At 49.6% G+C, this 27,253-nt stretch overlaps 1 protein-coding gene and 1 long non-coding RNA gene across 6 annotated transcripts in view; one reads left to right on the plus strand and one right to left on the minus strand.

Moving 5' to 3' along the window:
• The window catches only part of LOC128313267 (uncharacterized), a 68,383-nt gene that overhangs the window by 33,803 nt on the left and 7,327 nt on the right, over window positions 1-27,253 (plus strand). Inside the window, exons 2-3 of one of the 2 annotated variants that reach the window (XR_008293726.1) lie at window positions 15,410-15,499; window positions 24,147-24,442. This is a non-coding gene — a long non-coding RNA (uncharacterized LOC128313267). Of the gene's footprint in view, window positions 1-15,409; window positions 15,500-24,146; window positions 24,443-27,253 lie in introns of those variants that run through there. The other variant, XR_008293727.1, reaches the window with a different exon arrangement.
• Window positions 1-27,253, minus strand: part of PLCG2 (phospholipase C gamma 2) — a 152,607-nt gene that overhangs the window by 11,990 nt on the left and 113,364 nt on the right. For all 4 annotated transcript variants that reach the window (XM_027076280.2, XM_027076281.2, XM_027076282.2 and 1 more), the window contains 9 exons: window positions 25,374-25,470; window positions 23,952-24,018; window positions 22,697-22,854; window positions 19,276-19,378; window positions 17,750-17,959; window positions 16,049-16,194; window positions 15,371-15,485; window positions 14,366-14,533; window positions 8,847-8,935 (listed from right to left, as the gene is read on the minus strand). In XM_027076280.2, coding sequence (XP_026932081.1) covers window positions 8,847-8,935; window positions 14,366-14,533; window positions 15,371-15,485; window positions 16,049-16,194; window positions 17,750-17,959; window positions 19,276-19,378; window positions 22,697-22,854; window positions 23,952-24,018; window positions 25,374-25,470 — 1,153 coding nt within the window. The remainder of the gene's footprint in view (window positions 1-8,846; window positions 8,936-14,365; window positions 14,534-15,370; window positions 15,486-16,048; window positions 16,195-17,749; window positions 17,960-19,275; window positions 19,379-22,696; window positions 22,855-23,951; window positions 24,019-25,373; window positions 25,471-27,253) is intronic.

Below are 27,253 nucleotides of genomic sequence, written 5' to 3' on the forward strand. Positions count from 1 at the left end.
CTGCTGTTTATTGCTGGAGGACCTTTGCCTTTTCAATGGTGGGAGATTTTCAATCATCAACATTTAAAAAAATATATTTTTAGTGTTTATTTTTGAGAGAGAGAGCATGATCAGGGGAGGGGCAGAGAGAGAGAGGGAGACACAGCATCCAAAGCAAGCTCCATGCTCCGAGCTGGTAGCAATATGGGGCTTGAACCCACAAACCGTGAGATCTATGACCTGAGCCGAAGTTGGACGCTTAACCAACTGAGCCACCCAGGCGCCATCATCATTTCAGATATTTTATGCTGGAGCTTTTCATTTTGTATTTTTATTTTTCACCCTTTTTGTACTTTCATCTTGTCTTGCAGTTTGAAAGCAAATTCCCCAACACGGTCTTCATATCTGCAAATTCTTTCCCTAATGGTATCCATTCCAGAACTTCCCGCTTAATAAGCTTTAAAAAATTTTTTTTCAAGATTTTTCCAACTGTATTTCCAGGATTTCTAATTGGCCCTCCCATTCCCACATGTGCTTAATTAATAGTGAAAAGGATAGTTCTTTTTTAAATGCATGTACCCATTGGGTTCTCGCTTTAAAAAAAATTTTTTTTTGAAGCTATTTTCAGAATCACTGGGTGAATCCTTTTGCTTTTACAACTGTCAGATTTTCCTCAAGTGCTCTAAAAAAATTTTTTTAAGTAGGCTCTGTGCCCAGTGTGGGGCTTAAACTCACGACCCTGTGATCAAGACCTGAGCTAGGAGGCGGACTCCTTGATTTCAGCTCAGGTCATGATCTCACAGTTCGTGGGTTCAAGCCATGTGTCATGCTCCACACTGTCAGCAGCATTTATTTCTGTATTTACCTCTCTGTATATATTTTTAAAAGTGATTTTATATTGATAACTCTGGTTCCCATGAGACAATTTTGGAAGGGTCTGTGTATATTTCTACTTGGTCAAGTGGTGGTTATAAGCTGTACACCTTTCTTATTTAAATGTCATTAATGTGTTATAGTTTTTGTCGATACCATGAATGAGATTACCTATCTGTCCCCATCTCCCACCACGCATTTCCAACTGTTCTTTCTAGAATAAAGTGGTTAGGTACTAAATACAAAACTCAGTGACCTTAAAATTGGAGTCTTTGTTTAGATGAACAGCCATATTTGTGAATGGAGATAATGAGTATAAATTGTGGTAAAGAGGTAAAATCATTTGGTGACATGTGTGGCATTTAGTGACTTACGTTTTTCTCACTAAATGTGTTGCCAAACCATCCTTGCATTATTGGGATAAACTATCCAATTGTAACATATTTGTCCAGTAAATATCTGGAACTGACTTGCTAATTTTTTAAAGAATTTACCTGTGACTCTGAGGGCAAGAGGAGGGAAAGGTGTACCATCTTTCTCCAGTTTCTTCAGGAAATTAATTGGAGCATTTCTCTCTGTTGACCTCAGTGGATTAACATTAGAATTGTATTCTTGGGACACCTGGGTAGCTCGGCCAGTTAAGCTTCCGACTCTTGATTTGTGAGCTTGACCCACACATCAGGCTCTGTGCTGACAGTGCAGAGCCTGCCTGGGATTCTCTCTCTGTCCCTCCCCAGCTCGTGCTCTCTTCCTTAAAAATAAGTAATTTTAGAAAATTAAAAAAAAAGAATTATGGTCTTGAAATTCATGTAGAACTTGGCTTTAAAACCATCTGAATGTAACTCCTGTTTTACCTGAGAGCTGTTTCAGTGCTCTGGGACTTTGTGAATCTTGTATTGCTTCTTGAAACAATTTTAGGCTGTTTACATTCTTCAAGGCAGTCACCCATTTGCCCTAGTTTACAAATGTATCTTCTCAGTTGGGGGGTCATTCTCCCTTTCAGTATTTTCTCTGGTATTGTCTTTGTTCTTACTTCCCTCCTTTATTAAGCAGGCCAGGAGTTTATGTCCTTGATCTCTTCAGTGAATCAACATCTGTTTTTTCTTCTTTTATATTTTGCTCAGTTGGCTTTTATCTTTATTTTGTTCCTGTTTTATTGGTATTCAAAACTTTTTTGAGACGAACAGTGCATGCATTTTCAGTCTTCCCTGTGGTTTGAGGGCAAGCGTTTTCCTTTTCAAAATATAGTTACGGCATAGTTTACTGCTGTTCTCGCCAACTCATGAACTCGTTCTTTCTTTGTGACCAGGTATGAAATCAAGTTTGTAAAGCTTCTGAGAAACAGAAGGATAAACAGTGTCTGTTATCTGCTGCAGTAGGACAGAGTCGTGTATCTCTGAAATCAAGCTGGTTGGGATTAGCTTGATCATCTGTCCTTGATTTTTTTGTTTTAATCAGGTAATCTGTGTAGGAGCCTTTGGTTGATATGTGGAGGTACCGTCCCCGTTTCCTAATTAAACCCCCAGGACTCTCCCATCGAGTTGTAAACAACTATCATTCCACACTGCTCCTCTTAATGCTCGTTGATACTTCTGTGCATGTGCTGCCCCAGCAAGCACATCTTTGGCACTTTTGATTGTAAATTGTACTGTGAGATTAATTATTTCTTGCAGTAACTCTTCCATTCCGGGGGGGGGGGGTAATTTTTGGGTAACCTTTCTTTCCTCATGCAATACCCTATTGGTTTTAGGCTTATTTCCTGTAGACAAGCAGTTAGATTTTTTTTTTTTCTTTTATAATAGGAGGATTGAGCCCATTCACTGAATCAAATATGTTCTACCCTTCCCTTTTGAATCCTATACATTTTTACTCTTGGTCACGTTTCTGTTTCATTTTTCTAATGATCCTAATTAAACTTAATTCTGATATTTCAAGGTAAAAAAAATTGAACGCCCCTCTTACAAAATGTTTTATGTGCCTACTGAACCCCCAGGCATCAAAGTCAAAACTTTTCAGGACACCTTTTTTTTTGGTTTTGTTTTAATGTTTGCTTATTTTTGAGAGAGAGTGTGAGCAGCAGAGGGGCAGAGAGAGGAGACACAGAATCCGAAGCAGGGTCCAAGCTGTCAGCACAGAGGCTGTGGGGCTCAAACTCACGAACCGTGAGATCATGACTTGAGCCAAAGTCGGACGCTCAACTGACTGAGCCACCCAGACTCCCCAGGACACCTTGATTTTACCTCTCAGCTCCAGGGTTTTCATATGTTTATTATTTTCAATTCCAGACTGGCACAAAATTTTTCATAGTGTTATTTGATTCAGGGACCTTGGTACTTAAAGAGACTTACACTCTAAAGTGTAACTGTGTTGCGGAATTAATTCCTTTTCTTCATCTATCTATCTAGAACATCGATTCAGGTGCTCTCCTGAGGTTTCTAAGACCTTGCATATCCACAAATACATTTCTGTTGCCTTGACTTGCTGGTGGCCGTTTGCTGAGTTCTTCAGTCCTCCTAGTGCTGAAGACAAGTCTGATGTTAGCTTTATTTGATTTTCTTAGTAGATAACTTGGTATGTTGGGAAGTCTATTTATTCTTCCTTGGAATTCACACATTTTACAGGCAAACTTTGGATATCATGGGTGTGGCTCCAGGCCACCACAATGAAGCAAATATTGCACTAAAGCAAATCACATTATTTTTTTGGTTTCCCGGTACGTATAAAAGTTATGCTTGTAGTCTATTAAGGGTGTGATAACGCGTATGCATCTTAATGGGGTTTTTTGGGAACAAAATTTTTAAATTATCTGAGATTTCAGTGACTCACAGTCTTCTGGCTGGTGGAGGGTCTTGCCCGGATGCCGGCAGCTGCTGGCCGAGGGGGGTGGTGGTGGCTGGGGCAGTTTCCGAAGACAGCGATGAAGTCTGCTGCCCTGACGGACTCTGCGTTTCACTGGATCACGTGGAGGCCACTGTAGGGTCATCAGCTGGCTTGATTTCAGTGTTGTGTCTCAGGGAGGGAGACAGAAGGTGGCCGACAGGTGGAGTAACAAGGACGCACACAACCTTGCCGTCCTTCTAAGTGTGTGGTTCAGGCGGCTCCGAAACAACTAAAATAGTAACATCAAAGATCCCCATCAAAGAAGTTTGAAATATGAGCCAAAACGTGGCAGAGACAGGAAGTGAGCAAATGTCTTTTGGAAAAATGGTGCCACTAGCCTTGCCTGACACAGGGTTGCCACAAACCTTCGATTGGTTAAAAAACACAAAAATGCGGTATCTGCAAAGCACAATAAAACAAGGTGTGCCTGTGCTAGAACCCAGCACAGTGTGCTTTCGATTTGTCCCTTTGGGAATCAAGGAAACCTTCTCAAGCAGCAAAGAAGAGAAAGTTCCGTCTGTTCACTTTCATTGATAGCTCCCTACCCATCTGTTCCGCTTTGTTCGTGGGGACATGCTTGCCTGTAGGTGTTTTGCATCCGTTCTCTGAGGCTGTCATGGTGGCATTGTTCTGGATTGCGAGACTTTTCTTTAAATTGTTTTTTTGTTTTTGAGACCGTGTGGGGGGTGGGGGGGGGAGAATTTTATGCAGGAGCTCAGCATGGGGCCTGAGGCAGGGCTCGATCCCACAACCCTGGGATCATAACCTGAGCTGAAATCAAGAGTCGGACGTTGAACCGACTGAGCCCCCCAGGCGCACTTGGATTGTGAGACATTTCCTCCGTGTTATATCTCCGGTCACTAACGCAGATCTCTGTTATATGCTGAATATCTAAATTCAGGAAATGAGGTTTTAATTTCAAATTCCAGGAAGTCTTTTTCAGTGCTCTATTTAGATATCCTCGAACGCTCTTAGGACTCGGATGTTGGGCTCCTCTTTGGATACTTCCGATGGCTCTACTTGAACTGCCAGCCACCTGTACCATGTGTCCACCTGGGTCCGTCTTCCTCTTACTGCCGGGCAGTGGCTTTGTCTTTTCACTTCACACTCATGGTTTTGTCGTTCAAATCGCATCCAGCTGTTGGGCCTTCCTGATAGGCACAGAAGTCTCTGCTCTTTGGGGTCAGACTGGCACACGTTAACTGTTGAGGCCCAAGGAGGGCCTTCCCAAGTGTAAGGAAATCTTGGCCATGCTCAGACACCGTGACTGGCTTAGCTGCAGGGTGCAGCTCCCGGTCCGGGGTCTCTCGCGTGTGTGCTGAGCTCTTCCGCATAGAGATCCACACCTCTCTTCCTGCCGAGCCCTCGCTGGGAACCATGGCCTCCTGGTCGTTCCAGCCCAACACCTGCACCCCTACCCAGCCCCATCCACCCCAGGATCAGTAATCAGAGACCCCAGGTCCTGCCAGCCTGCCCACCGATGGCAACTAGGAGGAATATTCAAGCTTTCATACTTGCTCCCGTCCTATTCGGAATCTCACGAGTTTAAATCATTTGAGTGGAATCCCTTCTCAGTTAGTGGCACAATGGATAGGATACATCAACTGAAAAGAAACTACTTTGAGAGAACAATTCAACATGCATCCAAAATGTGTTTTTTTTCCCCTTTCTGATCTGGTATTCCATTATTAAATGTCTAGCCCCAGGAAATAATTTGTAATCAAAAAAGGTTATATGAAGACCTTCATTATTTATAACGTAAAAAGCTGCAAACAACCTCATTGTCCATCAGTGGGAGAATGGCTAAGCGAATGAGAAACCCATACCTGATCAAACAGGCATTAATGGCTTTGAAAATCCTAACAACATTGAAAAATGCTCCTGTGAAGTCGATAAAGGGCACGTGTTCATGCGTATTACATGAATCCAACGATGGCTATATCAAATCTGCCAAAATGCTACCTGTGGTTATGGACAGGTTGCTTAATGGAATTTTTCCAACCTCCCTTCCTTTGTTTTACTACTTTTCAAGTGTAATAAAATAGTGTTGAAAACACATCTTATAAACCATATATATAGCTAACAGGGCAAAGGACTGAGGATTGATCAAGCAATTGTGATGTGTAAATGGCTTCTTCAGAAGAAGCTTCAAGTGCTCACCGACTATTTTCTGGAGCTTTAAACTCCATCAAGCCCTCACCGGATCAATCACTGGCTCAGAGAAGTCTTCTGCAAAGCTATTTACCAGAGTCTCTCCCTGGCAGGACAGAGGATACGGTGATAAATAGAACAAGGTTTGACCTTGAACAATGAGAAAGCCCAGGTCTACCAAACAACCCAGCTCAGCTCCCCAGAGACTCCTCGTCACCGTGTGATTCCGCATCACCGAATGGCACCTGTGAGCACCTCAGAACCAGGTGACAGATGTGGAATTCAATAAAAGCTCAAAAACCAGCAGCTAAAATGAGGTTTGCACATACTCTGACAACTTCTCTGCCAAAACTCCTTCAGAGAGCAGATCTCTGCAAGTTAACGTTCCCCTTGGTGCCCCACACGATGCCCTCGCTCCCCACCGCATCCCTAACAGCACCCACGTGGGAGGCTTCCCCCATAGAGAAAGTAAATCTAGGGGAGGGCATTTTCTTTTAAATGTACTGTTTCTCTGCTGTTGGTATTACCAAATTATTTATAATGTTTCCAAGTTGTTTATAACAGCTTTGCGGAGCATGGTCTAGACCAACGTGGCCCTACCATCATCTGAAGCCCAGTTTATCACATTGTTTGTCCATGAAATGTCTGCAGATGGCCTTTTATGCACATGGGTTCCCGTTCCCCAGGCAACAGAATCCCAGATCCTTCTGTGGGCTGGGGAAGGTAAGCCTGACTAAGCCAGGGGTCTTCATGCTTATGTATTCCAGGTTTTATATTTCTACCATCCTGCTTCAATAAACTGACCCCGTATCTGGCAATAAGTCCTAAGAAAATAACACTGAATTAAAGGAGGAAAAGCAGAGGCACATAAAGAATTTCATGAAAGCCTTACTTGCAAGTGGACTCCATGTAAACGACCAATTTGGTAATCTATGGTCCATCCATTCAGTGGAAAAATGCTGTTAAAGATTAGGTAATAGTATGAAAAGTGTTTAGAATTTCGCTTAGAGCCGTTCTCAACAAGGACAGTTTTGCCAACCCGGGGACATGTTGGGTGGTTACACAAGGGGCAGGGATGCTGCTGAACTTTCTAAATGCAGAGGACAATTTCCTCCACAAACCTCTGGCCCCAAAGTTAAGAAACCTGCTTTAAAAAAGAAATACACATGGACACACGGATTTGTAGTAGTATCATTTACATAAAGGCAACATTGACCTAGGAAGTGAAGGAGTCAAACAGACCAAATGCCAACATTATCTAGTCCTCTTCCCCCAGATTATAAAACTAGTTTCCACAATCTGGGCTCTGTGTGTGTTTAGGTAAACAAAATCATGTATTCTGGCTGAGGTCTTTTAATGGACTTAAAGAACTCAGTCTTATTGGTGATAAATTGACAAATGCGTAATTCATTCTAAAAGAAGAGCCATTTAATTAAGTCTTGGGTATTCTCAACAAGGACCTATGACCGACTCAGGTGCCCTTTCGGGACCCAGCCTTGCAATCACAGTCACAATCATGAAAGGTGAGTTTCTGATCCATAACCGAAGGGTCAAGCAAAAACGACAGTTCGTGTCAATGTTTACTTTGACAGAGTCTGAAGCACTGCCATTTAAACTTTGTTTGAAAATGGGAAACTTTGCACCATCCATCGCCTTACCCTTTCCAGGCACAATTCTGTCATCGTGAGCTTATTTTACACCAACACAAGTGATGTCTTTGGCTGTCAGGGAGGTTCTCTGGCCCCCAACTACTGTGCCTGTTAAGTGTCCGCTTCCTGCTTTTAGTGCTTCCTGTCTGTCTTTCCTTATGTTTGCATCCTGTTCCATTTCCATGTTTATAAAATGCTCTGAAGTGGAAAACTATCAAGGTTGCAGAAACTGAATGTTAAGGCAGACAGCTATGCAGAAAAGCCTAATGTTCTCTCCTCTGAGTCGCGTTCATGAATTTTTACTGCATGGACTATGGCTACAGCTGTTAAAAGGCATCTCCACCCCTGCCATCCTCCCTTCCCCATTGGATGGTTCTCAGCTTTATTCTGGAAGTTGCCTAATAAGCAACTTCCAAAACAACAAATTAGAGGCTGTGATTTCTGTACCCAGAGAACAACCAGGATGAGAAATCAAGATGAAAATCCTGGGGCGATGACCAAGCCCACGTCAGCCTGCTGGGGTCCAGAACCAGGGTTGTTCTAGGCTATCCGAAGAGGAGTGGGGTGACCACACACTCAACCCGTTCATGCTGGGTTTTGTGGTAGGGAGAGGGAAAGATCTTGTGAGATTGGGTTGGCCACATCGTGGGTTCTCGCAAAAACACATGCCAAGTGGCTTTCATTCTATGGGAGAGGCTGTCAAGACGATTTTAAAGCTCCAAAATCACACATCGAGATATTCTCTAACCATCGAGGGAGACATAAACTATCACACACTGGTGCTGCATCCGGTGAGGCCAAGCCCTTCCCACCAAACCTCCCTAAACTGGTTCATCAAAGGAGAGGCTAAGGATCTTCAAGGTCTTGGCAAAAGGACCAGGAAGGCTCCTCCAGCAGCAAAGAGAATGACAAAAGTAGTGCCTATCACTGTGAACTCCTCTCCCCAGCACTGGCCACGACAAGGCCTCAGTGGATGCTGTCAGACCTTCTGAAGGGACTCCCAAGGACCCAACAGGTGGGGAAAGGCCCCCAGAAAGGATGAGCTTCTCTAGAAGAGCATTGTCTTGCCTGACTCTACTGGCTGAAACAGAACTATAAGGAACTTCCAACGAGCTTCACCCTTTCCAACTACAAGATCTACTCAAAGAACCGTACTGCATTCTCCAAGAGGGAAGGTTGCTGGAAGGAAAAACCTGGGGTGGCTGCGGGATTCTTGTGTGATGGGCGTGTCTGGCTGGATAATGCCCAACGGGTTTAAGTCCATCTACCAGCCGTACGCACAGGCCATTTCCACCCCACCTGGTGTTCACTCACCAGGACTGGCTGCATCTCACAGAACACCAGGAGGGAAGCCAGCTCGATATCTTCACTGTACCCATTCTTCAGAGGAACAGATCTGAATCCTGTGGAATGGAAAGATCATGCAAAGGGAGGCCATTCATATCAGACCTTGGCGTTCTCAGGCGTAGCCAGGGCTAGGGTGTCGTCCCAAGCTGGGGGCTGACTTTATGGAAACCAGAGGTCCCATCCTGATGGTTAGGGACATGGGCTCAGGAACGCAGCCCTCACAGACAGGCCCGCACAGAGAAGGGGGTTAAAGATTCATGCAGAAATGAAAATGAATCACTCAAGAGAAATCAAAACCTCCAGAACATCACACACTGAATGTAGAGTGACTGCAGCGATGCTTCACGTTCTTGAATACTCCTGAGGCCAAAAGACTCAAAGGAGTAAAGCTTCCTTCACAACCCCTCCCTTCATGTCTGCTGCTAGGAGGGGGAGGGGGCAGTGTTTTATCTTTAAAGATTTCCAATAGGAGGAAATCTGTCCCTTGGCGATCCCGAGCAGTATTGATCCTCTGAAAGCCTTTCTCTATTTATAATTAGGACAGTCATTTAAATGTTTCTTATTATTTAGGGGATGGTTGAGGTAGAGCTGACTTTTTCCCCCATTAGGTAATGTTTAAGACAACACATCTCAAAAAAAAAGACAACACATCTCAAAGGCTGATCTGTTGGCTTGTTTTAGTAAGAACAAATACATACTAAAAATTAAACTCTCATTCCTACCCCCCGCATAACCCCTTATTCTAGAAGGCGCACTTTTTAAAGTAGGTTTCATGCCCCATGTGGAGCCCAACGTGGGGCTTGAACTCAACCCTAAGATCAAGACCTGAGCTGAGATCGAGTCAGACACTTAACCAACTGAGCCACCCAGCTGCCCCCGGAAGAAACCACTCTGAACGGTATCTTCCCGACATAGTCTATGGTCTTGAGTTGCTTTAAAATCACTACTGATCATACCCTAACCTAAGCAGTTCCGAACGCTACAGTTTGCATTTACACTACCTTGGAGGTTCACAATGTGGTCCTGGTTTGCCTGGAAAGCTTTTATTTGCACTCTACCCCATTCTCCAGGACAAGCAATGCCTACATTGGGGCACTCCCTCTACTCCCTCTTCTTCCTCTTCCACCATTCAGGTTTTTGGCGTGTGTGATTATTATTATTTCTCTTGGAGAATGTTTAAAGGTACCATAGGATTCCTCTCTCTCTCGCTTCCCACTGTTGATGAGGTCATGCAAGCCTATACCTTCCCTCTCCTTCGTCCCCCTAATTTTATCATCTTTACAGGACAAGCGTCTAAATAATATAGATGACCCCTAAACAACGTGGGTTCGAGCTGCAAGGGTCCACTTATATGCAGGTTTTTTTCAAGATATACAGTACTGTAAATATATTTTCTTATAACTTTTTAAAAAATTTTTTTTAATGTTTGTTTTTGAGAGAGAGACAGAGTATGAGCGGGAGAGGGGCAGAGAGAGAGAGAAAGATAAAAAATCTGAAGAGGCTCCAGCCTCTGAGCTGTCCGCACAGAGCCTGACGCGGGGCTCGAACTCCCAAGCACTGAGATTGTGACCTGAGCCAAAGTCCGATGCTTAACCGACTAAGCCACCCATGCTCCCCTCTTGTAACTTTCTTAACGGGGTCTTTTCTCTACCTTAAGAATACAGTATAAAATACAAAGTATGTGTTGACTTTGTTATCAGTAAGGCTTCCAGTCAGCAATAGGCTATTAGTAGTTAGGTTTGGGGCATCAAAAGTCATATGTGGATTTTTGACTGCTTGACAGAACGACGTCCCCCACCCCCATGCTGTTCAACTGTATTTGTGTTGCATTTTGTAACCATAATTCTTGCACAGAGGGAGACTTGGTTACAGCAAAGCTAAAATCCTATTACAAGGGCCACTTGTACACCCATCACCTACATCCTCCCGTTAACCTTTTACTCTTTTTGTTTTATCACACTTAGCCATCCCTGCATCAGGCGCACAGGTGTCATCTTACTTGGAAATATATACACAACTGTATACTTCCCCTGAATGCGTCCGCGTGTGTCTCAGGGACTGGAGCTCGATACTGGTTTACAGTGCTCTTAGGATTTAAAATTTGTGCATTTCACTGTGTGTAAATTTTAAATGTCCAGTGCTCCCCTCCTTTTGACTGAACTTCCCTATCAGTTTTTTCAGTTTTTTTAAGCTTATTTATTTATTTTGAGAGGGAGAGGGAGCAGAGGAGAGGGAAAGAATCCCAAGCAGGTTCAGCTCTGTCAGGGTGGAGCCTGACGTGGGGCTCAAACTCACAAACCATGAGATCATGACCTGAGACGAAACCAAGAGTCAGACGCCTGACTTCCTCCTCTGCAGGAAGACGCCAAATGAGCCACCCACACGTCCCTCTATCAGGGTTTTTGTTGGCTTAATTTGTCCTCTCAGTTTCAAAAACCTCATGGGACATATAATCCTCAAGCGGCACATATTTGAACGCATCCATTTTTTTTTATAACTGAGTGACAGTTTGAGTATAAAGCTCTCAGGTGACACTTTTCCTTGCAGGATTTTGGGGACGTTGCTTTCCGTGAATAGTGAAGTGTTCTCACCTAGTCTCTCCTCCTAGGTGATGTGATTCTTTTGTTGTTGTTGTTGTTGGTTTGCTGGTCTGTTTTTTTCCTGGCTACCCACAGAATTCCTACAGTCCAGCCTAGAGCCCCTCCGGCTTTAATGTTATGGGAATCTTATTAAATGCAGACTCTAACTGGAGGGCTGGGGTGGGGCCTGAAATAGAGCTGATCTGTGGACAATGTGGAAGAAATCTGTCTGGGTGTTGATCGACTGTTAGAACGTCCTGGACTGCTGACCACTTCCTGCTATGGGGAAGGCTATCGGGTTGCCCCTGCACTCCAATGAGCGGGTGGTGCCATTCTGCTTAGAGTACATGTGCCTCCAGATTGGGAGAGGGCATGCCCTATGCCCACGCGCCCCCCCCCCCCCTTTCAATGCCCAGGTCTCATTTCCTGAGCAGCCTTCATGCATCTTGGGGTTAGGGTGGAAAGGTGTTGCCCAGTTTCACCAAGAAACAGTGTGGTTCTGTTTTGTCCTTGTCAGCTTGGGCTGTTGCCATAGATACACAGGAAACCGGAGACATGATCTGAGGCAGGCTCAGAATTTTGGCTTATTCGGAGTAGGGGAGGCCTGCAGAGGAGGAAGGAAGTCACTCCTGGGTCTGCATCCCAGTTCTGGTCCTACAGGTGTGTGACCTTGAGCAAGCCAGTGAACAGCTCCGGGCCCTAAAGTGCTCATGCTTAAGAAGCAGAGATGATAAAACCTCTTTCACGGGACTGCTGCACGGATTAGAGAGTTTAAGGCACAAAACACAATAAATGCTATTTTCCTTCCTTCCTGTGCTCCATCTGGCTCAAAAGCTTAAGTGCATCCCTAATGACAACGGGCAGAGTCTATTTCTGAGTTCAGAAGGCCCCCAATGCCTTATGCACAAAGGGATTGTTCACTTCATGCCTCCCTGGGACATGAATGTGCCAGAGGTCACTGGACGCCACATGGGAGCAGGGGAAGGCTCCCTTCTTTCATCATCCCTGACATACTGCTCTTTGTGTTTTAAACCTCCAGGCTGGGGCGCCTGGGTGGCTCAGTCGGTTAAGCATCTGACTTCGGCTCAGGTCACGATCTCGCGGTCCGTGAGTTCGAGCCCCGCGTCGGGCTCTGTGCTGCCGGCTCAGAGCCTGGAGCCTGTTTCAGATTCTGTGTCTCCCTCTCTCTCTGACCCTCCCCCGTTCATGCTCTGTCTCTGTCTCAAAAATAAACAAACATTAAAAAAAAAAATTTAAACCTCCAGGCTAAGTCATAGAGTTTTCTAGATTAATTGATACTATTTCCTGGCTGGGAAGGGAAGGTTCACTAACTCTGACCTCTCTCCATGACATCACACCCCTGTCTGTGCAGGATGGGTCCAGGGGGAGGTGGGTTAGGAACAGGCAAACGGTTACTGTAAAAAGAAGTCCATCCTAACCCTTACGTAAAAGGGCACGTTACAAAATTGCACCTTGACTGCCGGGTTTAAAGTAGTTTTCAGTGTGGGCTCGCTAAGCAAGAGGGGCTGTCGAATATCAGATGCTAGGGATTTAGAGGAAACTATGAAGACGTGGTTTCTAAGTTCGGATTTGATCTACTCCTTTGCTTAGGAATTTGTTTCCTGGGTGATAAGATAGGCAGCCACGCTCAGTCCTTTCCAAGTGCCACCTGAGGAGCTGCCTGAACGTGCAACTTCGGGGCCCCACCCCAGGGGAGTCGGAGCACCCCGGGATGGGCCCAGGAGCCTGCATTTTCCAACCATATGCCCAGCTGGGCAAGGGCGCCACGCCGGAAATGATCCGATTTATGATGCTAAGAAAGGTAGAAACTGAGGGAATATCTGATATGTTTCAAGTTTGGAAACCTTGAAACCTTGGGATCCTTGGGGAACCGTGACCTCATGAGGACTCCAGAAGGATCTAGGGTCTTCTGTCTCATGCCTCAGAAATACCGAGGAAGGGGGAAAAGGGAATTCCACATGGAACCAGGGACTATTTGTCAAACATTACATATCAAGTCCCGCAGGAGAGGAGAGAAACTGTCTACAAGAATAGCCACCTTTACAGAGCAGCATGAAACTCTGAACCCCCTCCCCGGGGGGGGGGGGGGGCGGTAATGGGACTCCATTTCCTAGTTCTTAAGAGCTGGTCACATGTCCCAGCTTGGCGTGGTCACAGGCAGACCCAATTAGACCCTTCAAGCAGCACGAAGGAGTTTGGCTCAGCATAGAAGAAAGTGGTAGCAGTGGAAGAAGTCTGTCTCCTGGGGACTCTCTAGGCCTCAGGAAGAGGCAGAGCTGAGATCGTAGCTCACAGCTGCTCAGGGCCTTTTTCTTCCCCCCAGAGTGCAGTGCGAGCCTGGGGGAGGGCCGGAGCTGCCCTCACCCTAAGCCCCTAGCCTTTCGGAATGAAATCAAACTACACTACCAGATGGGTAATTCCCTAATAATCCAACTTTGCACAAAGGCCTGACTGTGAAGGGGCCCAGCCTCCCCACCTTCCCTGGTCTCTGTGCAAAATGGAGGCTGTCCCCATGGTAACAGCCGCATGGTCAGCGGTCCGAGCCACCCAATCAGTTTTGCAACAATTTAATACAAACCAGGAGGCGTGCTTTTTGGTTCTTTCTAAAGCCAGCAGCACAGACCAAAAACGATGCTATCCCAAACCGACCATCTCAACTAAAACATCTTCAGGGCGCCTGGGTGGCTCAGTCGGTTGAGCATATGACTTCGGCTCAGGACATGATCTCACGGTTCATGGGTTCGAGCCCCGCGTTGGGCTCTGTGTTCACAGCTCAGAGCCTGGAGCCTGCTTCGGATGCCGTGTCTCCCTCTCTCTCTGCCCCTCCCTGGCTCTCGCTCGCTCGCTCTCAAACGTTAAAAAAAAAATTTTTTTTAAACATCTTACCTGATTTGATTCCTTTGATGGGGTAAGTGGCATGAGCGAGGAAGTTGGGATCACTGAACATATCTTCCTCGTAGACCACAAAGCGCAGAAACGCGAGGTTTGGGTCATAAATTTCAAAGGTCACCTTCTCCTGTGTCGGAGCCCAAACGGGGCTTAGGCCATTGTCATCTGGAAGGAGATCAAGGCTCAGCTGAGGCCCCATTCAACCTGCCCCCTCCTGGTGAAACTGCCTCTCTGTCAGCTCTGAATCTCCTTAGCACCCTGTAAACACATATCTATGCCAAGATCTAAGAAACACTTTCTTCCCGGAAGCAGTTCTGGTAAAGCTGCTCTCATAGGTCTGGTACTTGGAGAGCAGAGAGAAGAGACCACACCCCCTTGCTACAGCAACCATCTCAGCTCCCCCGGGGTATGGAAGGGGCAGGACAGCAGGAACAGGTGCATGTGGAAGAGATCACAGAGGGAAGAGCCACACTCCGCATCTGGTGAGGGACGGGGGTCTGGAGTCGTGTGCACCAGCCTCCTGGCTGTCACCCCCTGAGAAATGCCAATGTCACGGGTACACACGTGAGTTCCTCAGGCTGTCTTTTACCAGGGCCAGTGAGCCCAGGCCTTAGAAAATTGACAGTTCCTGGCTTCCACTGGAAGAGCAAGCAAGCATTTCTCTGGGCTTCCCTTCCCTCTGAAGGATAAAATCACCCATGTTAGGCTGCAGCCTCTGGGTTAGCCACACCCTCTGTGTCTCTGTCCCTTAGCCTTGGACACAAGCCTGACTGTGTAGATAAAGTGGGCAGGGAGTGGGGGTATTGCCCAAAGGGGAGCACCCCGGCATCACTGCATAGGGGGCTGGCCCAGGACTCCCAACACAAAGAAACACGGCACTGGGTACCAGCCCACCTAGTTAATCACGGTGCCCTGTGTTTCCCCGCCTCCCCGAGCTGAACTGTAGCGGGCACAGAGGATGAAAGAGAAGATGTGGCCAATAGGACACGTGATGCAACTTACTCACAACTGTGGTCTTAAACTTGTTGTTGTCATATTCAGCCCCGCAGATTTCCACCTCCACAAAGGGACATGCGATGCTTCGGCCAAGTTTGGGGAGATGGCGAGCCCCGAGGACCTAGGGCACCAAAGGTAAAAGCTGCAGTTCTTCCAGTTTTATATGGGTGGCATCGCATGGGGCTCAGTCTGGGTTCCACAGTCAGACCAGATGAGGTCCAAGCCAGCCGCAGGTTCTTCACTGAAGCCCTAACAAGCCTCTGCAGTGGCCGGGGAGATGGGGCTAGAGAACAGGTGGTAAGGAGAAGCCAGGATCGGAGCCCCCAGGCCATCATTCTCATGAACCTCCTGAGCACAGGAACGCATCGTCCCTGTGCCCAGGGAGAACCTACAGAGACATCCCAGGAAAGGAGAGGGGAGAAAGTGGTATTCTTTAAAAAAAAAAAAAAAAAAAAAAAGACTTTTTCGTTATATATACTTCATTTTTTTCTTTCTTATGAGACCACCTGCTGAGCCCAGTAAGAGATGGACCTCCTCCTAGCTCACCCCCAGGAGACCTGGGGTGGTGACCAAGTCCCCTCCCTACAACCCGTGGGTGTGCCGTAATTTAGATCCTGAAACAGGGACTGGGTGTTGATGGTTTACACAAGATGACAGGTGTCACTGGGCAGAGGCCTGAGTTACCTTGACCGTCAGAGTCATCAGAATCTTCCGCTGGGATTCGGGTGGCATGGGGTCGTACTTCTCCGTCCTCATGCTCTCGGGCTGCAGGACGTAGCCTGTCCGCCCGTTGAGTGAGAACAAGGCTTGATTCATCTGCATGTACTTGTCTGGGAAAGCAAGGGAAGGGCAGCTGTGAGTGAGGCGGGACGAGGCCGCCTCTTGGGCCCGAGGTGCTGGGTGGGGCGTCATTTTAGCTGTCCCCAAAAATAATTTCAGGCAGTGGTTAAAATATGCGTTTCAAAAAAAGTCCCGACTGGTGAACACCATCCTAAGTATGACAGTAAAACCTACTCAACGCTGAAGATTTATTAGAAAAGAATTGGGGTTAATTTTAAAATTTCACTTAAGGGGCGCCTGGGTGGCTCAGTCGGTTAAGCGTCCGACTTCGGCTCAGGTCATGATCTCACGGTCCATGAGTTCGAGCCCCGCGTCAGGCTCTGTGCTGACCGCTCAGAGCCTGGAGCCTGTTTCGGATTCTGTGTCTCCCTCTCTCTCTCTCTGACCTTCCCCCATTCATGCTGTGTCTCTCTCTGTCTCAAAAATAAATAAGCGTAAAAAAAAAATTTTTTTTAAATAAAATAAAATTTCACTTAAGACCTGTTGCAGAAAGAGAAATCGTTCTAACTCAAATGACAGGGGAAGATCCACACGTGAAAGCCATCTGATAATGCGTACTATAAATACCTACGCCCTGTTCGAGAAACAGGGACAGTTCGCAAAAAGAAAACGCTTCGTAAAAACATGGTTCACGTTATGCCTAAGGGAAGCCCTAAGTACAACGTGACCATCGTACTGGCGAAGACTGAAAAGTTGGATAAAACTGAGCTGAAGTTTCGCTGAAAAGGTGTATTCAAACGTTTTCTCAATTTGCGATCCCACCCAGTCCCTCTGGAGGGCGGCCTGGTGAGGTGTCTGAGCTCAGGCGTTGCTGGACTTGGGTGTTCACTGGGTTTCCTCAGGAAAGGTCCACATGCCAATGCTGTAGGACCTAGCCTGTATTTCTGAGAATTCCGTGCCACCGAAGGGCTCCGCCACGTGGGAAGTGGTGCTCACGGAAGGTTACAGGAGTCAAGGCTGTCTGTAATAGCAAATGAGGGAGAGGACCTCAGTGCGCCTCCATGGGGGCACTAGTTGAGTAGATGAGGGATCCATTCAATGGAACCCCCCTACGCAGACATAGAAACAACATAAAGGAGACTCCTGGTGAATAGCTCTGTCAATAAAAGAGCACAGCACTGTGATTTCTGCTACCATGTGTGGAAAAAAGTTGAGCATGTGGGTTTCTCTCAGCAGGGAGTATCTCTGTAAGAGTCTGAGCATGAAACGCTCAACGAACGATGGGCCAGAGAAGAGTTCACTAAAGACAGCCACAGAGCACCTGTATGCAGCTGTGCCTGAAGCTGTCTCAACGCCTGGACCTTTTCATTACATGAGCTCAAGTATTTCCTTTCTCACTTAAGCCTCCCTGCTCAGCTTCTGTCTCTGCAATGTCAAGTGTCCACTGCCCCTGTCAAGGCTCCATTCAGTTGATGGGCCTCACGCTACCGTGCTGGTTGAACCGTGACAGTTCCTGGGACCAATCGTGCCTTCTAGGGTAGCATGTCACACTGGTGGCCCCAGCGGACCGAGCCTGGAATGATGCGACCATCCCTGCTCCTTTACCTGGAGTCTGGAAATTGAGTGCCACCATCTGGGAGCCACACAGCCAGAGGCGAAAGGGGTCGTAGTTGGAGGAGTCCACCCTCTGTCCCTTCGGGTAAACACGGGTCAGGCCCTTCTGATTGTACTTGAGGAGGTCGACCGGTTTCTGTCTGACAACACTGTCCGCCTTCGTCTCCACGAAGGAGCGGATTTCTCGGAAGTCGGGGTTTTCTGCACACAGAGAGGGAGTCCCCGTTTATTCTGTGCCTCGTGCATTTTCTTAACGTTTGGTACAACGGCTGGATACACAGGATGTAAACCAAAACCAGGAACCTCAAGGCCAAGACAGTCAAGTGGTTATGATGCCATTTCCATAACCAGTACTGCTATGGGTCCCAGGGCTCCCCCCTGCCTTCTAGTCTCGATTGGTGTAACTTACTTCTTGTTTAAAGCCACCAGCAGCCTTGTACAAGAAAACACAAAGGTGGTATGGTTGCAGAAAGGGGGGCAGTAGGGAGTGGCCGCAGTGATCAACGGTAGGACGACATCTGAGGATGTGGTCTCCTCAGCCAAGAGGTCGTGGACCCAAGACGAGTGAACCAGGCACCGTGGGGGAGGGAGAGTCAGCCGCCTGCAGGCAGGGAGGTGCTAGGAGGGGGTGCCCGGAAGGGGAGAAGGAACAGGACAGAAACGGGCAACTACGGTGGTGGCCAGCCCATCAACACGCGGAGTCTGGCCGAGTCTGGTTCTGAGCTCCGCTACCCTTCCCTGCAGGTGGAGGTGCTCAGGGACCCCCCTGGGGAGCAAGTTCTTGGACCAGTTAACTGGGGTTAGTGCTGCTCCTCTGGTCCTCGGTCCTGGACTCAGATTCTTGAGATCAAAGAAAGGGGGAAGATGAAATGAACAGGATTTTACTAGGTCAGAGAACTTGCTCCCTTGGCGACGGTGAGGAGATTGATACCTGAATCCTTCTGTGGCCAGCTGAATGGCCCCCAGAGGCATCCAGGTCCTTATCCCTGGGGCCTGTGACTTTGTAATTTATCTGGCAAAGGGACTTTGTGGGTGTGATTCAATTACAGAGCTTGAAAGTGGGGGATCATCTAGGCCCTCAATATAGGGTCCATATAATAGGGAGATTGGGGGAGGTTTGGCCACAAGCCCAGGAATGCTGGCAGCCACCACAAGAGGCAAGTCCCGGATTCTCCCCTTGAACTTCTGGATGAACAGGGCCCTGCTGGCACCTGGACTTCAGCCCAGTTGACACTGATGTTGTACCTCTGACCTCCAGGACTGTGAGTTAACAAACAGGTGTTGCTTTTAACCACCAAGTCTGTCCTAACTTGTTAGACCAACAGTGGGAGACGAATCCACCCTCAGGGAGGGTTTTCCTCCTGAAGGTACCGGAAGGGCCTGTTTTGGCTGCATGCTCTGAGAGCACGTGAGAAGGAGCAACGAACCTCTCTCGCTCTGTCTTCGGACAGCACCTGACTTAAAAGGAAACCAGGGTGTTCAGCCAAGGGAGGAGGCAGGGTCAGAGGAGACGGTACCTAAATTGTCCTTGGTCTTGCTGGTCGGCTTGCAGTAGACTACCAGGTCCGAGAGCTCGATGGCGATGGACTGGTTCTTCTCCCAGTACTTCATGTTGTTCTCCTGTTGGAGCCAGCCCCTGGCGTCAGCCCGGAAGCTTCCCCTCTGCCCTCCCGGGTGCCCCTCCACACTCAGATCTTTAGTACAGTTGGATGCTTTCCTTTGCCCTGCCCTCCAACGTTCCCAAGTTGTTTCCACCCAGGATTGGGGTCCAGCTCAGTCTCTGGGCACAGGACGGGGTGGGCGGGGGGCTCCCTTTTGTCGGCACTCTCCTCGACCCTCTGCTCTCAGGCTCCTGCCCCATCCATTCCCCTAAAGCCACCCCAGCAAAGCTCTCCGAGCCTATGTTCGCATGGGCGCAGCACATCCTGGTTAGAACTGGCTGTCCTCACACCCTCGTCCCTGCGACATGCTCCTCCCCGTGCCATTGTGCCCCTGGAGGCTGCACTGTCCAATCCGTCTCCACGTGCACAAGGATGAGTGCCTGCCTCCCCCCACACCAGCCAACTCTCTCCCATCTCCCCAAATTCTGACCCTTTCTTGCACTGACAAAGGGGGAGCCTTGAGAGAAAATTACATGCAGGTGAAAACTGGGGCCACTCAGCTTCGGCCATCGCACGCTAAGTGCAGGAGGGCAGTTGATGAGGGTAACCTCCAGCTGCCCCAAGAGGGGGAGTGGTGTCCATTTTGCAAAGAAACCGAAGTATACAGAGGTTGAGTGGCCTCCACGGCAGGCAGTGACCAGACCAGATGCTTATGCACCGGGTCTCACCGCGTCCCTTCTCCGTCATCTTTTTTAAAGGGCCCCAGAGTTCACCTCCCCAGTCCCTCTGAACCACAGCACGGACCTCCTGCTCCTCACCCTGCACCTCCCCCCATCCTTCCTCTGCCACTCCATGAGATCTCTCCTTCCACACTCCACCTCAAGCATGCCTGCTCCGGGAAGTCTTCCTGGATAACTCCAACCAGGATGAGGACAGGGATGGTGCCATTCACCAGCAGTGCCCACCCCTGTCCCCACAGACACGTGTGGGTAGCAAGTATTCAGGTGACCGGGGGTGACGTGGTGAGAGAGGCTGAAAAGCACCTGGTGTAACAGCAGGAACTGGAACCAGACACTGGTTCAAAAGTTGGCCCTCCGTTGACGGGCCGTGGCCACTGAGCACATGGTATAGTCTCTCTGTGCCTCAGTCTCCACAACGATAAAAGGAGGCTAACCAGAGGAGTCCCCTTCTAGAGTACTGAGACTTAAGCAAAGAACCCTTTGCACCCCACCAGGGGTGTGGGAAACAACCAGTGGGGCCAGAGTGCCCCCCAACACCGCCTCCCCAGTGACCACAGAATCGCATCGGACAAGGGTGGGTGAGGCATGCCACACCTGTCTCAAATTACAGAAACTGCCTCACAAAGCACAGAGCAATGACATGCCATGGGTGTCACTTTTTCCCAGCCTCAGCAGAAAACGATGTCCATTCAAGATGAAAGACCCATTGCTGCATCAAAATTGTGTAACAATTACTCTCCAGACCTGTAGACTGCACCCACTGGGCTCTCCCAGAACCTGAAGGCACAGCTTCCCTAGTCAGGCTTTGCAAACTCACTAACCAGACAGATCTTAGTGCCTGGTCTCTTGCCCTCCACCATGAAATCGCAGAGCCCTGAGCAGGGTGTCAGGGACAGACATGACAGTAGGGCTGTGGCGAGGAGCTCCCGGCAGTGAGCTGAACATTCATCGTGTTGGTTTCCCCAGCGCCGGGAGGCTGGGGAGAAGGGAGGGATGCAGTGGTTTCTGCTGCCTGCTGTTTTCTTAACCTTCCCACATAATAATGAGAATTAGTAGACGTAAAAGCCAATTAAGGAGGAATGTAGATCAAAGGCAGAGAACAGGAGCCTTGAACAGCCAGGCTTGATTTCAGAAACCTTCATGTGAGGACAGAAGCCTTCAAGTAACTCTGCATTTTTCTCCACTAAAAGCAGCAGAGAGTGCCAGGATGTACCGCACACTCCATCCGTGCCGTAGGTGGCTTGGGGGCCTGAGGTCTGCAGGGCACAGCTGCTCACCGTCTCCCACTAGTGTTTTCTCCACTCCTGGCCAGGCTGGGGGTGGGGAGGGACCCAAATACTAGAAGATGCTCAGGACGCCAACATCACATACTAACGGTGCCATACAATCACGATGACCACCATTTACCCAGGATGGGGGACAGCTGTACAAGATCGGAAGAACTCATCTTCCAAATGAACCCCAGGATCATGATGCCCCCCTGTGCCACATCAGAGGCACCGAAGGGCAGAAGGGATGCACCCCAGCAACAAGAGCAGGAACAGCCGTGTTGGCCACAAGCTCGGGGCTCATCCCAAGTGCCTGGTGATGGAGTGACAATCCTCTAGTCCCTGACTAGACTCGAGCACAAGGAAAGACCGGGCCACTAGGGGGGGTGACACTCCCAGTACACGGGAGAGGGAGACTCATCAACTGTAACCAGGCGTCACAGGGACCCACAGAGTCCTGGCAAAGCTTAGAAATCGGTCCTTTGGGTCAGTATCTGCCTTAGAAACAACTGGGCACTTGGGAAACCCTACAATTTCTTCCCAGGTCTGTGGCCACAAGAAAGGATGGATGGTACTTGCTCCATCCTCCAAGATACAGCAAGTGTCCCATGTCTTCGTGGCAGGACAGAGTGATGCTGAAGGACTGTTCCCTGAGGTCTGCCGTGTGTCAACCCCGGGACCCACTGCTCTTCATGCATCGTCTCATTTCATCCCTCCCTCATCTTGTGACTTAGGGACTGGGCTCATCTGACAGATAAGAAAACTAAGGCCTAGAGAAATGTGGGTCCAGCCCTGCCTAATTCTCAACCTCCTGTTCTCACTCAGAACATCGCGCTTCTCAAAACACCTTCAGCCTAACACGAGGGCTCCAGTTATGATAAACGCTGAAAGGTCCACTTCCATCTGGAGCCCAGGTTCCTCCACAAGAAAACAAACTTGCAGAGGGACAGAAGGGGGTCGTGTTGAGCACAAGGGGCCACTATGGGTCCGGGGGCCTGAGCTCAGGAAATGCCGCCTATGGGGGAGGATCCAGGCTGTGCCGAACGATACTGACAAACAAGAGAACATTCAAAATCAGGAACACTGTACTTTCTCGTTGAGATAGGGCCAGCCAGGCCCCAAATATCAAGTTATGGCTCCACACACGCCCAGCCTGCTGAGGGTTCAAACTAGACCCAGCTTTCCCGGAGACCACCAATGGCCCTTTCCCCTCCATGACGGTGGGCACTCCTATGGCCCAAACCGCGCCCCCCCCCCCGCAAGTCTTCCCTCAAAGGGAAGACCCGACCCTGCCTCCGCAGAGGGAGCCCAGATGAGCCAAGCACCTACCTTGGTGTCCATCTTCCAGGTGATCTCCCGGATGCTCTGAAACCACTCAAAGAGCTCCTCGACCCTGTCTGTGGCAAACTCCACCGGAGGGTCGCCTTGCTTCTTGGGCTCCAGGATGAACACGAATGCCTTCTGGTTTTTCCCCTGCGGGGCTTTCACTTTGGGAGAGAATAACGAAGTCTTGAGCAGCCTTCCGGAAGGCCAGACGGCACGGGGCCCAAGCCGCCTCTCTCACGAACCCAGCCAAAGTGCCACTGCCCCAGCCGTGGTCAGCGCGGACCGGGGCATCTGCCTTAGGGCGGGCGGGGTCTGGCCTCTTTACCTACATCATGGCCTGGGATACACAGCGGGCCGAGCGGCGTTCTCCCAGGAGTTCTGTCTGCACCCTAAGCCCCCGTACCTGCGAATGTGACCTGACTGCAAATAAAGGATCTTCACAGATGTACTTAAGGATCCTGAGAGGAAATCACTCTGGAGTTAGGATTTCTAAATACAACAACTAACGTCCTTACCAGAGGAAGGAGAGGGAAATTTGAGACACAGACACAGGAAAGACAGCCCCTGAAGACAGAGGCAGACATTGGAATGGTGCAGCCACAAGCCAAGGGGCGCCAAAGATCTCCAGGAGCCACCAGAAGCTAGGAGACAGGCATGCGACAGACGCTCTCTGCAGAGAAAGTATTTTCTAGAAAGAAAATTAAGGCCATGAGAGGAGAAATTATCTGCTCAGTGACCTCACTGGCTGAGATGTGTGAGGTCTTCTGTGCCAGGTAGCATCCTAAAGCACATTACCTGTGCCGTCTCTTAATCCTCATCCCACCCTTTTGGGGTATCAGTCTTCTATGTATGTGGCAGGAGAGGACACAGAGGCATTGGCGGGGAAGTAATGCGTGGAGGGGCACAGAGCTGGTAATGGCAGAGCTGAGGCTCAAAGCAGACCCGGCTCCAAGCTCCCTCTGGATAACCCCGGGGCCATCCCCCTGTGCTCTGCAAATGTAAGGCAGATGGCCTGACGGCAGTGTGGGTGAGGGCCCTGCCCCGCCTCATCTCTTAGCTGGCCGCAGGACCTCAGCCGGGTCCCACGGTCGGTGATGGGCGTGGGCTCCTCCTCTGGGAGTAGGAACACGGACTCCGTGTCCTGTGCCCAGGCTAACGGCTGGATGGACTGCAGCCGCCTCCCCGCCTGGGGCGCTTCCGAGGCGGGGCCGTGGGGGACCTGGGTGGCGATCCACGCTGAGACCGTGTGTGCACGTACCGACGTTATAGGTGTTGAGATCCAGTATTCCTCTGCAAAGAGACCCTAAGGGATTGTCTTCAATAATCTGTGAGGAAACAAGACATAACTCAAGTTAGTCTTAACGGGAATAATAAAAAGACAACCAGTTTCCAAAGCTCACCGTTTAGCAGAGACACCGCCTGCAGAACTGTTTAAAATGCATTTTCATTACAGGATCCACCCGTGGGGAGAGCGCTAAATAATGAAGCATGCTGCTGACGGGGACCCAGCCGTGAGCGGGTGCCAGCAGGTCCGCCAGTTCATTTTCCAATCTGTAAAAACAAGCCGTCTGAATTCCGGAACGGGTCTGGAAGCATCGCGCTGGGTCTGGTTCCAAGACAACGTCCTAGACGCGCATTCAGACGTGGCTGTGAAAGGGGACCGTCCAGCCTCCCGGAGCCCAGCTCGAGAGCCTTCTGTGGCTTCTCAGGTCCTCGGGGAGCAATGGCCACGCTGTGAGATCTGCCTGAAGGGCCCCCGCCAGCCTTCCAGCTCCCCCTCCCACCACACGTTCGCTGCATCCCAGGGTCCACGGGCGACAGAGAACGTCTGGGTCTCAGGACAGCTAGCAGACCTGCGTCTTCCCCCTGCTTGTAAGGCCCGCCCCCACCCCACCAGGCCAAGGCCGACTGGGGGGTAAGGGCCACACGGGACAGACGCGGTGAGGGGTCACGTCCCTGCCACAGGCCCGGCGCGCCGGACACAGCCACGTTCCCACCACCACACCTTCCGTGAGGCTGTGCCTCCCACCTGGTTTCCCTTCTGCCGGTCCTGCTACTGGTCTCCAACTGGACTTCGAAGACTCGAACGCACATTACTCTGTGCAGCCCTCCCAGATTGCCCCAACTCCCCGAGGAAGTTCCTTGGGCTTGGAAAGGCCTTAAGGTACTCATTACGACAAGTCCGTCCTCGGCCCAGTGTTGTCACCTGACAGCAGATGTTCTTTAGGCCTTCAGGGCAAGAGGAGGCTGGGGGACAGACAACAGGTTGGCAGTGTCACCACGAGGGCCTCAATTCACTGCCACTCAAGCCCACCTGCTTACTCACACCAAGCACGTCCCGAATGTCTGGCGGCCAAACTAAATGTGTTTCATTTGCAAGCTGCTTTAAGCAAAGGACAAATTCCCCGTTTGGCCATTTTCGCTCCGGAGGGACCTGTCCTGCATATGCAAAGCCTTCCAGCCCGGCACAACCTGATTAAAACATGACAGGCTTGTCACAGTGACTTTCACCCCCAACAACTCCGGGGACAATCCCGACTTCCCTGTCACCTGTCGTCCCTGTTCCGGTGCTCCACAGGGACCACACAGCAGCATGTGTGACGGGAACCCACGGAGACGGCTCCCCGGATTGTTGAGAAGCCGGGTCCGCAGGGGTCCCTGTGTGACAGTCCAGACTCACCTGCTTTTCCAGTTCTTCCACATCGACCGTTGAAATGTCCTCAACGTAGTTGGATGGGAAGTATTGCTGGATCCTGGTCCCATAGTCTCCTTTCCACCTGGGGAAAAACAGAGGGCATCAGAGGGCCTTCGTGGGGCAGAGTTAATAATCCATCACTGTTCGTCAGATCCCAGCTGCCGGCTGGGGCGAGGCAGCAGGTGGCCAAGCGACCAGAGGCCGTGGTCATTATCTGTGACAACAGAGCATTTCAAAGGGGTCATCGGCTTTTTTTTAATCAGCAGTGAGTGAGCACAGGGTCAGCACCCTCCCTACAATAGAATTCTAATGTTTGGTCAAAGACACCAGAAGTTTCAGTGCTTTACGTGGACATCAGAGGCCATTTGGGACAAAAGCTCAAGTCTAGAGCATTCCCAACCCCACTTCAGGGAGGGCTGTGAACTTAGGGATAAGGACGGGGTAAGGAAGGTTCTGGAGCCCTACAGGCTGGCATCACATTCCGGCTCCACCGCCAACTACGTAGGCGCTCTGTGCCCCAGACTCTCCATCTGTAAAATGGGGATAATCTAACTGCCTCCCTCAGAGCATTTTTTTTGTTTATTTTTGAGAGACAGAGAGAGAGAACATGAGCAGGGGAGGGGCAGAGAGGGAGGGAGACACAGAATCCGCAGCAGGCTCCAGGGTCTGAGCTGTCAGCACAGAGCCCGACGAGGGTCTCGAACTCACGGACAGCGAGATCATGACCTGAGCCGAAGTCGGGCACTCAACCAACTGAGCCACACAGGCGCCCCTCATATATGTTTTTTAAAACTTTATTTATTTTTGAGAGAGAGAGGGGAGGGGGAGACACAGAACCCGAAGCAGCTCCAGGCTCCGAGCTGTCAGCACAGAGCCCGACGTGGGGCTCCAACTCACAAACCTCGAGATAGTGACCTGAGCCGAAGTCGGGCGCTTAACCCACTGAGCCACCCAGCCGCCCCCTCCCCTCAGAGGATTTTATTGGAACCACAGGGCTAAGCACATGCTGAGCAGTTTTAACAGCATCCAGTATACAGTAAGTGCTCAAATAACGTTCTTGTTACTCAGCTAAAATACTGCCCTCCCTCAACCTTCTTGCCTCCTCTGACGGCACTGATAACAAGGAACATAACTGATCTCTGTATGCGTCTCAACTCCACCAAACTGTGGTCACCTCCAAGATTCTCCCCCGAAGCAGTGCCCAGGCACGCAGGGCTACTCCCTCCAAGTGTCCTCCTGTAGGCACACTCTGCAGCCAGGAGGCTCTTTCCAGAACCCATCTCTGACCTCACCACACCCACAGCTTCCAAAGTCTTCAGAATCAAGCCCAGACTCTTTCACCTGACCCCAGGCACTCTCGGACCTTAACTCCTGTCTGTGACTCAAACTTGACCCTCATCCCAGACCACCTGTCACCTCCACCCTTCTGTCCCTGCCATGCCACCTAGGGTCCATGCCTCAGTCTACGCCCTTCGTATCCAGCTTGTGCCTACTAACCATTTAAGACTCAGCTCAGGAATGCCTCTTCCAGGGAGCCTTCCCTGACTGCCGCCTAGGCTGAGTGTTCTTCCTCTGTGCTCCGTGGCATCTGTCCCCACAGCTGTGGAGGCAGTGTGCACCTTTCATATAACGTCTATCTCTGTCTTCCCCACTATGTGAGACCTTTCTCCATCTTACCAAATCGGTACTCGGGGGTGGTGGGAAGCATTTAGTAAATGTTGACCTGAATCCCAACAGAGGGAGGACCGATGGTCCCATGGCCTGGTGGAAATACAGGTTTGCCAGCCACCCACCTCACCTCCATTTCTCCAGACCCATTTCAGGCTAACACTGGCTGTATTCAGGGTGACTATAAATACTGTTTG

This window comes from Acinonyx jubatus, chromosome E2, assembly GCF_027475565.1.
Source record: "Acinonyx jubatus isolate Ajub_Pintada_27869175 chromosome E2, VMU_Ajub_asm_v1.0, whole genome shotgun sequence".
In the NCBI taxonomy this organism is placed as follows: domain Eukaryota; kingdom Metazoa; phylum Chordata; class Mammalia; order Carnivora; family Felidae; genus Acinonyx; species Acinonyx jubatus.